General features: G+C 55.3%; 1 protein-coding gene across 1 annotated transcript; it reads left to right on the top strand.

The window, feature by feature from the left end:
- Positions 1-2,350: 2,350 nt before the first annotated feature.
- Positions 2,351-5,371, top strand: OSR1 (odd-skipped related transcription factor 1). Its single transcript, XM_086323592.1, is given in 4 exon segments — positions 2,351-2,460; positions 3,500-4,198; positions 4,902-5,013; positions 5,015-5,371. Coding segments are annotated over 3 exon segments (981 nt in total). The 5' UTR covers positions 2,351-2,460; positions 3,500-3,530; the 3' UTR covers positions 5,216-5,371.
- The last annotated feature ends 6,097 nt before the right edge of the window (positions 5,372-11,468 follow it).

Raw genomic sequence — 11,468 nt, 5'->3', positions numbered from 1 at the left:
AATTTGGTAAATTTCACCCGGGCTAAGAGCTGCGCGCTGGCTCTTGGGAACAGAAACCACGTGCAAGGCTAGTTAATCTCCCAGGTTCATGGCCTCCTAGAGAAGAGAGAGGCTGGCAAGGACGCGGGGTGGGGGAGGCGGGAGGAACGGATGGAGGGCGACCAATGAGTAAATGTTCTATATGAGGTTCCTCAAAGTAATTGTGATTTTAGTAAGACTGGGGAGCAGATCACTAAGGACGCAGCCGGGCATTTAGATGCAGGGGGATGGCTGCCTAGCTGAAGGGTTCATTCGATCTCGTTCGTTGGGAGAATTAAACAGAAGTGTCCGGCGCCGGTCAGTCCTCTCGCCAGGAGTCCGGACGCTTGTCAGCACGCGTGTTGGGGATTCGGTGTCAAGGATGATTTTTCCGGGGCTGATGCTGGGCTCCTCCAGGCGCTCGCTTGTGGAGCTCGCTCCGTCCTCATTAATGCAAGCAGTTAACTCGCTCACGCTCAATTAGCCCCGAATAAACCACTTTAATAGACTCTTGCACACTTCATTAATGCCCGGCATAGGGCTGGCGGCAGAACCGGGATTGGCGCTCTACCGCCGGAGAGAAACTGTGTCTGAACCGCGCGGGGACCCGGGCTGGGAAGCGCTAATGGCGTTTGGTGCGCGTAGTCGGCACCCTTACCCGCGCCGCCCAGGTTCCGGGGTCCTAGCTCCTTGCAGAGCGGATGCCTGGCCTGGAACCTGGGGAGACGGGTTTCCTCTTTTAAGGATCTAACGCAGTTCACACTGGGGGTCTGGGGTCAGGACCAGGAGAGCCACTGGGGCTTGAGGTTTGCTCATCTTCTCCCACAGCAAAGGCAGAGTGAGACTTATGTTTTCCTCTTAGCGGACCGCCTGAAACCGGATCGTGAATTCGGCCCATTCTTGGTACTTTACTAGTGTAGATAGCCACGTTTCGAACGAATTTCGTCCCCGAGAAAACCGTTGACCAGAGCCTGGGGAGCCCTGCCCTGGGAATGCGGCAGAAAATAAACTGGCTGCGCCGCTGAGAAAAAGAAATTGAGTGTTGGGGGAAACAAGATCGGGCAGATAGCCCGGAAAGGTTGGCTCCCAGAAGCAGTTTCGGCATAGGCGCCCCCTCCCCTCACCGAGCCCAAGGTCTGGGCTCCTGGGGGTGGTCAAGGAAAGGTTGGGTTAGTATGCGCGGGGCCAGTGGGATTCCCTCACCCCACCCGGAGCGGGCCCGGGCCCGGGTGCAGCCCAGCGCCTGGCCGCCATCGCCCAGGGATAGACTGAGCGCAGAGAGGAGCAAGTGAGGCCCCGGCGGCGCCTGCCGGGCCCCGGGGGGAGCCAGAGATAAGGATCTGATTTCCAGCGCCTGGAGGGGAAGGAGAGGTGACAGCAAATCAAAGAGCGCTCACCTCGCCTAAGTCTGGGCAGACCTTTGAAGTCGGCGAGTCATCTCCTCTTTCTCCCCCTTCCCCTTCCCAACCCAAACAGGCTCCAGCTTTCTCTCTGGCCCGATTCGTTCTTCGCAGCGTCTCAGCGCCTTAGGAGGGTCTCGGGTTGTCCCAGGCGCAAGAGCGTGAGCGACGCAGCGGAGAAGCCCGCTGCCCAGGCCACGGCTCCGCCGCCGCCGGGGGCCGCGCTCCCCTCCGCATCCCATTTTGTGCCTCGCAGAGACCCTGGCGGAATTAATTGCTGCGGTCCGACAGGGGTTTCATTGGATTGCCGATTTAACCTGCGCAAGCAGATGTCTGCCGGCTCTGGGTGTTCGGCACCCTCTCCACCTTCGGCAGAGCCTCTTTGCCTATGGGCCACCGCACTGGATGCGTGACCTTCCCGCCAGCCTCCAAGGAGAAGGCTATCTAGGTCCAGATTGTCCTGCCTCCTCCAGGGAACATCCTGGGCACTGCCCTCACGTTAACAGCTTCCCTAGAGCGAAAGGCAACCTGAGCCTTAAGGACCTGGGTTTGGAGAAGCCAGGCTTCTGAAACCGCAGGGGTGGTGTCGGGGTCTGTCGTGAAGGAGGGAACAGAACAGGGGCCTGCCCGTCCCAGGGTTGGGGACTAGGTGGAGGAGAGATCTGAGGAAGAGGAGGGGGCAAATCAGGAGTAAAGGGAGAAGTGGAGGGCAGGGGATTGAGACAGGCGAAGAAGTGCCTGCATCCTAAGCACCCTTCTCCCCTGTGACTTCTTGAGATGGAGTTCAGCACTTGAGCCTCCCAAGGCCCTCTGTGTAATTTTGGCTTTCCTTCTCCCTGTTTTTGCCTCCACTGGACAGACCTGAGTTAGGAGTGTCTGGGAGGCACAGACATAAAAATTCTTTCTGCGGACTCCAGACCTGTCCATGGAGGCCAGGGACCCTGACCAAGGGTCAAAGAGGCCAGAAGACACCAGACTGCTTGTCACATCAGCAGGGCTCCCCTCTGGCTTGGCTCAAGCTCCCTGGCCTTGCATTTGGAGGGTGCGTAGCTCACAATAGCTGAGGCCCAGCCTCCATGCTCCTGCTCATAGGGAAACCCACCTGCTCAGGGAGGGGGTGTTCAGCAGACACACAAACATCCTGAGAGCCCGAAGACCCTGTCCCCCTTTCTTATGGTGTAGGGAGGGCTCAGAAACAAATGAATGCATGTGGCTGAGTGAGTAAATAAATGTGGGTGTCATTGTCCTCGCTGAAACAAAGGTGATCCCTAAAGACAATGGAAAAGAGTCAGTCCACAAGAAGCTGCAGAGAGGGTGGCGTCAAAGGGCTGGCTAACAGTGAGACAGAAAAACAAATTTGAAGTCAAAGTTGCGAGTTGTAAGGAGAAAGAGGACATGGCTTCTAGAAGCCAAATTGACTGTCAGCTAATAGAGCTTAATGCTCCGGAGCTGAGAGATGTACAGATTTGTGTGCTTTTGTATGTATGCTGTCTGCCTTTGGGGCTCTCTGTGGGTGCCCTGTGTGTGTGTGTGTGTGTGTGTGTGTGTGTGTGTGTGTGTGTTCAGTTCCTGCATTTTGTTTAGTAGCACAATACTGATGGTCCCAGTTTATCTTTGCACCTTGTTGTCAACTCTGCTCAGAAAGTGTGAACCTGGGTTTATCTGTCAGTGTGCACTTCTGTATTTGTTTATCTGAACAAATATGTAAGTGCGCTTCCAAGTGTTATCTTTGCAGGAGAGTGTATTCTATATTGACTCGGGCTTGCCTGGATGTACATTCCCTGTGCTTCTGCTTTTCTCAGTGTCAGGTATACTGTAGACTCTCATTTTAAGTTGGTCGCGTTGCCCAGCATTTAGTTTGGTTTCTGTGTCAAGTTTGTGTCTCTGCTGAAGGCCATTTGTAAGGAGTCCTTGGATTATTGAAGGTTCCTGTCTTCTCCTTGAGGCCAGTGAGATCCCTGAGTGGGGTCCTAGGCACTCAGCCCAGTCTCTGGGGACAGAACGGGTGTGGCCGGGCTGGAACTCAGAAGGAGGGCCTGAACTTGTCTGTTTTCCCCTCCCCTCTTCTTCTTTTCCTGCAGCAGGAAGTCAGAACAGACTGCCGCTTCGGCCATGGGCAGCAAAACCTTGCCAGCACCGGTGCCCATCCACCCATCCCTGCAGCTCACCAACTACTCCTTCCTTCAGGCAGTGAATGGCCTGCCCACAGTGCCCTCGGACCACCTGCCCAACCTGTACGGTTTCAGCGCACTGCACGCAGTGCACCTGCACCAGTGGACGCTGGGCTACCCCGCCATGCACTTGCCGCGGTCCTCCTTCTCCAAAGTGCCCGGAGCCGTGTCCAGCCTGGTGGACGCGCGCTTCCAGCTGCCCGCCTTCCCCTGGTTCCCTCATGTCATCCAGCCCAAGCCCGAGATCACCGCTGGAGGCAGTGGCCCCGCAGCACTCAAGACCAAGCCGCGCTTTGATTTTGCCAACCTGGCCTTGGCCGCCACGCAAGAAGATCCATCCAAGCTTGGCCGGGGGGAGGGCCCTGGGTCCCCCGCCGGTGGGCTAGGCGCTCTCCTGGATGTGACCAAGCTGTCCCCCGAAAAGAAGCCCACGAGGGGACGCCTGCCTTCCAAAACCAAGAAGGAGTTCGTCTGCAAATTCTGTGGCCGCCACTTCACTAAATCCTACAACCTCCTTATCCACGAGCGGACGCACACGGACGAGAGGCCCTATACATGCGACATCTGCCACAAAGCCTTCCGGAGGCAAGACCACCTACGAGACCACAGGTGCAGTACTATGGAGGAGGGGTGCAGAAGAGAGCTATCAGTCTGCTTCTGATGCCAGGGCTCATTAGGCTGCTCCCCCTGCCCCCAGGTTCCAAGCCTTCTGAGTTTCTGGGCTTCCCCCTAAATCAGGAAGGAAACCAACCAAGCTCAAGCCTGGGTTTTTGGAGCATGGGTGGAGAGAATATGACAGGAACAGGTCCCAAGCTCCAGACAGGCATGCACGGCTTCCTCCATCTACAATGCTGTGCAAGAGAAGTTTCTGAGATGATGAAGTGTGACATGCGACACATGTGACAGTTAAGCACTTGAAATGGGTAACTAGTGTAACGGAGAAACTAACTTAATTTTAGTAACCACACGTGGCAGGTGGCTAACATTTGGACAGCACAGTGCTAGCCAATTGTCCCAGCTCACTCACCTTCCCTGTTGACTCAGGCCTTATAAGGCCGAATGCTGGCCCCTGGTTAGGCAGGCAGGGATCCACCTAGCTGGACATGGGCGCAGCTAAGACAGGAGGTGTCTCCCTCATCTCCCCATCCCCTCCCCACACTCAGCGTGTGCCTGTTCCATGCTAGGTACCCCACGTCCTTCTTTCTTTTGAGGTTCAAGCTCTTCATGTTCGTGGGAAGGGATTTTGGGTAACTACTTATAACACTGCATCATTTTTGCAAGGCTTAATTATCGGTTTGCTTTTTGCCTTCAGATATATTCACTCCAAAGAGAAGCCTTTCAAGTGTCAAGAGTGTGGGAAAGGATTCTGCCAGTCCAGGACTCTCGCTGTCCACAAGACGCTACACTCACAGGTGAAGGAGCTCAAAACCTCCAAGATCAAATGCTAAACAGAGCCTCCGAGTCAACAGGACCCTGGGTCACGCTGCCCCCTCCTCCGGAGGGAACAGAAGCCCAAGGCGACTCTGGCGGGCAGCGAGAGGGGCTCCGGGGACCTTCCTCCATCCCAAACGCGTCCCCCGGGTCCCCGGCGCACGCGGAACTTCACAGCCGCGCCCCGGGCCATGACCCCGGCCGCCCGGGCGGCTCCCCCAGGACGCGGCTAAACTCTTGGCCAAAAGGCGGTACTCGTGTGGCGGAAGGGAAACTGCATTAAAAAGAGAACGAAAGCTTCGCGGAGCCGCAGCGGCGCCTCTCCCAGAAGTATTACTTTTTCTATTGTTATTTTATACGTTTTCTTTATTATTTTTTTTTTCTTTGACCATATAAGCTTGTAACTCTGACTGCGGAGAGAGAGGGGAGAGAAAAAGGAGATTTGTGCTCTCGCAGCTTCCCACCCCTCCTCCCGCCCCCATCCCCACCCCCGGGAGCCTGCAAAAGTGTAATCCCAGTATCTGCTTCAGCCTCCGGCCCAGGGAGCGCGGGGCCGAGGAGCGCCCCTCCCGGCTCCTGCCGCGCTGCGGGCGGTGGGCTCCCGGACCCGGACAGTGGGGCGGGGAGCCTCGGGCCCTGCGGCTGAAGGGGGCCCGGCCTCTGGCTTCCCTGCTCCGCTGCCCCTTCGCCGCGAGGGGCTGAAGGCTAGCAGCAGGGCGGTGTATTGCGATTGGCACTTTATGCTGACCATCGGTAACGGACATTTATCACTGGAGTTTTTAAAAATATTAAATAAACGGTTATTTTACAGGCATTGCAGGGTGGGTAATTTCCCTCCCCCAAATTCCTGTGTTTTCTCCCCAAACGCAGCAAACTGGGCGGCTCCTTTTCTTGAGAGGAGCCGGGGTTTCGCTCCCCACGCCGACCTGTCCCAATTCATCAACCTTCCCCTGATTGGGGTCAGCTTGGGATGCACGGAGACGCCCTCCTCTCTCCCGGTGGTGGTCAACCTCGGATAACTTAATTTACTTTTCTCCCCCACTTTGGTCTTGAGGCCTCAGTGTCGTCTCCCCACTCCGCATCTCCAAAGGGCTCCAAAGAAGCCGAGTCTGCGGCCAAAACTTCGAACTTTTCTTACAACAACTCCAGGAGCCGGGTCGCTTCAAATTCAACTAAGGGAAAAGAAAGTTACCCCGCCCCCCAGCCCCCAAACAAAAGCCTCCTTCCGGGGCCTCCTGCTGCTGCCCTGGGGAGGGAAGAAAGCGCCCTCCCCTCACGGTCAATCTCCAACCGGTACCCTCCCAGGGGGCCCAATAGCCGCTGCAAATAAGTCATCACCGCTGCCTCTCCTAAGTCCCCAAACCTGCGTCCCTCCCTCCGTTAGGATCCCCCCGACACGATTCTCCGGCTGGGGCTTGTCCCCAGCCTGGATCCCGGCTCCGTGCCCGCAAAGATTTCCCTGCAGTTTTAAAGCCTTGTCAGGAATGGCGGGGGCGGGCGCCCTGGGAGGCCCAGAGAGTCGAGGAGGAGAAATCCGAGTACGTCCTCCACAAGTGGAACGCTCCCTGGGGCGCCTAGTTTTCTCACAATTAGAGGCCAGGCCGCCGGGGGGCTCTCCAGCTTGGGGCGGGGTGGGGCTCCCCCAGCTCCTGCAGCCCGACCGCGCGGCGGGCACTGACGGTGGCGCCCCCAGCCCTTCCCAGCCGGCTCGAGCGCAGGCTCTCGGCCTTCCGCGCCTGGCGCTCAACGGCCGCGGGCACAGCTGTGCCGAGCTTCCCGGCAACTGGGACTGCCCCCCATCCCCAATCCCAGCCTCAGGCCGGGCCTTTCGGTCTGAGAAAGTGGGCCCGGGGCTGCAGGAGTTAAAATGTTCTCTAGCCTTTCACTGTGCCATCCCCATCTCCGCTGGGAACGTCCCCCCTTCCCCACTCCGCCTTCCGCTGGCTGGATCTCCGCGATTAGAGAACCCAAGTTATCACCGCGGCCTTGGCCGGGACCGCGCGGACCAACCCAGCGGTCGGCATTCGGAGCCACGCTGCCCCCTGCTGGACAGGCCTGGAGGGGCGGCCCAGGAATGGGGGCACTTCGCTCCGTCCTGCTCGAAGCCCTGAGGAACCCTCCACTGCTGGCCCTGTCGGCATCTGGTCTTGCCCTTAAAACCTTCTTGACGCGCGTCCCAGGGCCCCATGGAAACGAGGGGGACAGAGCACTGCCGGTTCTGGACCGGCCTATGAGATATCCGCTAGTAGAGCAAGATCCCAGGACCAAAATCCCTCGGGTCCAAAAGGACTAGCAACAGGAAAGGATGGAGCCCATATCCCAGAGAACTGTGACCTCTAGGCATCCGGAGCGAGGGCTAATCAGTGGGTTTTGGGCTTCGATGGCTGGCTCTGGCCCAGGCAGCGCAGGCTATGGTATGGGTGGTGCCTGGCCTCAGCTTGTGTAAGCGCCTAGGGCAGAAGCCTTGTCCCTTCCTTACCAGACCTTTGAAGTGGTTGTTCCAAGGTGAGGACAGTGCATGGGCATGGGCGCGCACACATACGCACTACCCAGAGATTTGAGGACCTCTGAGGACCTGAGAGAGCCTCATTCAGTCCCTTTAGTCTCTTGGGCAGTTCCATCTTTCTCATGGAGGAGGGAATAGCAACCCACTTTAGTATTCTTGCCTGGAGAATCCCATGGACAGAGGAGCCGTGGGCTACAGTCCATGTGGTCGCTAAGAGTCCGACACTACTGAGCTACTAACATTCACTCACTCATCTTTCTCAAGGATTGACTACTGCTGCTGCCCTCCTGTCCCTCACATTGAACCACTTCCAACCTCCCCAGGATACATAGAACCTCTGCAGAAACTCCAGGACTTCACAAAGACTTGAAGGTGGGGGGTGGGGGATTGCCAGGGAAGATTTTTGTTTCTGGCCCAACCAGCTTTGGTACCCTGAATCCCTGCCTCTGCCCTCCATCCATAGGCCCTGGCCTCGGAGAAACAGTCAGTATGAAATGTGCATCCTTGGCAAAAAAGAATCCCTAAGCGCAAAGTTTTGGGGGATGAGGTGGGAGGGGGCAGAGTGCTGCCCAGAGACCTCCAACCTGTTCCTAATGCCTCTATCATCCTGGTGGAACCAGAAGCCACTTCTCAGTGCAGCTTGCCTGCAGTCTGTCCTCATGGCAGGGGTTTCATAGATTGATCAGTAACAGCAACTGCAAAGAGAAGGGCAAGCCTAGTTCCGGGGCCACCAGATCCCACACAGGCTACAATTTCCTGACCATACTCTATAGGTCGTAGAAAAGCAACCAGCCGGATAGAAATGCTGGGTGGGTTTTATTGCCTGTCCATTCTGCAGGTGGCTAATTTTTTCCCGCCACAGCTCTGGAAGATTCCACCCCGCCCTCACTCTCCCCTCCACCCCACCTCCACTTTCAGACATGAAGTAAGCTTCCTTTGGCCTCACGTGCCTAGCGTGGCTTGGGCCCCTAGAGTTCGGCTGGAACCCTTCCCAAAGCTGCTAGGCCCGCAGGTCTTCTTTAGCTCAGGGGTGGGGAAACTACCCGGCTGGACTTCTCTGCTGGGCGGAGAGTAGGCACAAGAGACCCTTGGTGCAGCCTGGCGCTCCCCTAGCGCTGTTCTGGGAAGAGAATCAGGAGCGCCCTGGGGAAAAGAACAGCCCTCAGGGGCTTCTTTGCAGAGGACGGGTTCAGGTTCCTCCTCCTCCTTCCGGAATGTAGCTAGGGGGTTTGGGGCGCACGAAGGGCCTTTTGCCTGCTGACCTCCTTGTCTCCGGATTCAGGACTAGCATAGGGTCCTGGTGGGATGGAGAAAGGCAGTGGGATGGTGCAGGGCTCCTTGATGGCACCTTATCTCCGAGAACAAGGGAACTGTGATATCATCCCCACCCCGTCCCCTGAAGCCTCGGCATCCTGAGAACAGGCTCAGAGGCGTCCCACCCCACCTCCCAGAGCACGATGACGCTGTGACGTCAGGGCATCCTCCCGCTGCCACAGTGTTGTCACACAGGCCTCCGGCAGGAGCGTAAGGGCTCCGCGACGCCTGCAACGGTATCTCATTTACGTCCTTCCATGGCGTCACAGAGGGGCCACGCCTGGAGCAGTGACACTATGCTTCCACAATTCCCGGTCCCGCCCCTCAAATCCTGCCCGTAAAGGCGCCAAGAATGGGTTGGTCCCCCAGCGACAGACTCTGCAGACTCGAAGGATGCGCAGCTGCCCTCAGTGAAGGAGGATGCCCGGAAGCCTCTGCCTTTGGGATCCGGGTGGTTTAGAACAGTCGTCCTGCACCAGGGTTTCAGGGAGCCAACTGTCGCCCCGCCCACCTGGCCAGGTCCCTACCCACCCGCCTCTCCGCCCACTACGCAGGCCCGGCGCGCAGGCGCAGCTGGAACTCAGCGCCCAGAGCGCTGGGGCGCGGGAGCGCCGCGTCCCCGCGCAGTGTCAGGCGGCTGCTGAGTTACGTGCCACACTTTCAGGGGTCACAAACTCCGAGTAACAGTGGCCCGGCGGACATATCCAGCCAGTGGCACATGTGAGCACTAGAGATGCCGACGAGGAAGAGGAAGAGGGCATTTCTGGTTTAACGCTGGCTGGAGACTTTTGGAGTTCCTTTGGCGTCTCTCGAGTCCAACGCAGCCGAGGTCCGAAGCAAGTCCCTGGGATTCCAGCCGGCAGGGGTGGTGCGGCTGGGCCCCGCCCTAGATGAGCGAGTCCACTGCATCCCTAGCCTTTTAGGGCAGGGTCTCTGAGGCAGAGGTCTGGGAACCCCCACCCCGGCGGAACTCTTAGGGGCACAGACCTGGTCACCCACCCTGTGCGTTCAGCCCAGCTTTGGGGGCCACTTCTAGGACCAAACTCGTGGTCGGGCCCAGTTTGCATAGATTTCAGGTGAAAAATTCACTAGGGACGTGAGATTACGATCTCATGGAGATCAAACCTCATGTCAGTGGCTATTATATCATGTCAGGATGACTTAGAATCTGTGCTTCCTTTGTGGCCTGAAAATGCAGTTCTAGCTTTACCTGCCGCTCACAAGCTTTGGGCAACGTCCCTACACTTCTCTGAGGCTCGCGATGGGGATAATACTCTTTCCACCTACCTCATTCGGTTAATGTAGAGGGCAAAGTCATACATGTTTTCTCAGTCATTTATTCACTGCTTGAACCAAAACCTGGACCCTGGTATTATGGAGAACAACTTGGGCATTTACGAAGCACCATGTAAAAGTATTATTAGGAATAATAATGCTTCACAGGGTGCTAAAGTAGCCTGCCTCTCAAACTGCCATATTCCTGGGTGACTCTTTGTCTTCACTTTATCATAGCCCAGGGATTTATCATAGCCCACTTTATCACAGCCCATTCATGAAATGGGTTGGAGGAAGAGTATCTGATTTGGAGTATTGTTTTGTTTTTAAATAAACAACAGAATTTTATTTCTTACAGTTCTGGAAGTTGGAAGCCTGAGATTAGGCTGCCAGCATGTGGACTGGTGATCTTGAAGCCTTCCGGAAAACTTTGAAAGAAGCTTTTTTTCTTTCTTTTTTTTCTAACTCCATGGAGACAAATAGATTAATCAGTTCACAGATTATGGTTATCTTTGGTTGAGAGAGGAAGTCGGGAGACAAAATGTAAGTGCCTTACTCACCACTCCTTTGAGGAATATGCTTAGGGAAGAAAAAAAATTACCCTGGGGCAGGCTGAGGTGTGGGTCAGGGGCCTATATATGTGACAGGTGTCACTTAATAAGGGTAGGGATATTTCACACTGCAAACACCTTCCACTATAGTCTTCTTTGGATCTGTGCTTCCTTTGATTTGTGTTGGAGTGTCCTAGCCTACAGAAAAGCTAGTCACACAATAGTATTATATGAAAACATTTGTAGGAATGTTTCTGTCACCCAGCCATCCAAGCCCTGGCCATCTGCTGCCATTTTTTTGAACATTGTTTTATTTGGAGTATAGTTGATTTACAATGTGTGTTAAGTTCTGCTGTATAGCAAAGTGATTCAGTTATATGTATATATATTATTAATATTAAAATCATATCATTTTAATATTCTTTTATTACAGTTTATCATTGGATACTGAATATAGTTCCCTGTGCTATACAATGGGACCTTGTTGTTTATCCACTCTGTTAACCCAACCTCCCACTCCATCCCTCCTCCAACCCCTTCCCCCTTGGCAACCTCAAGTTTGCTCTTTATGTCCCTGAGTCTGTTTCCATTTCACATTTGTGTCATATTTTAGGTTTCACATATACGTGATATCACATGGTATTTGTCTTTCTCACTTACTTCACTTAGCATGATAATCTGTAGTTGCATTTATTGCTGCAAATGGTATAATTTCATTCTTTTTGTAATGGTTGGGTAGTAGTCTGTTGTATACATATATATGCTACATCTTCTTCATCCATTCATCTGTGCTTCCATTCTC

This window comes from Bos grunniens, chromosome 11 (assembly GCF_055505025.1).
Source record: "Bos grunniens cultivar Pamir isolate PY7600 chromosome 11, Bosgru_T2T1.0, whole genome shotgun sequence".
Classification (NCBI taxonomy): Eukaryota; Metazoa; Chordata; class Mammalia; order Artiodactyla; family Bovidae; genus Bos; species Bos grunniens.
The sequence above is the reverse complement of the archived record's forward strand: the minus strand, read 5'-3'. Positions and strand labels throughout refer to the sequence as shown.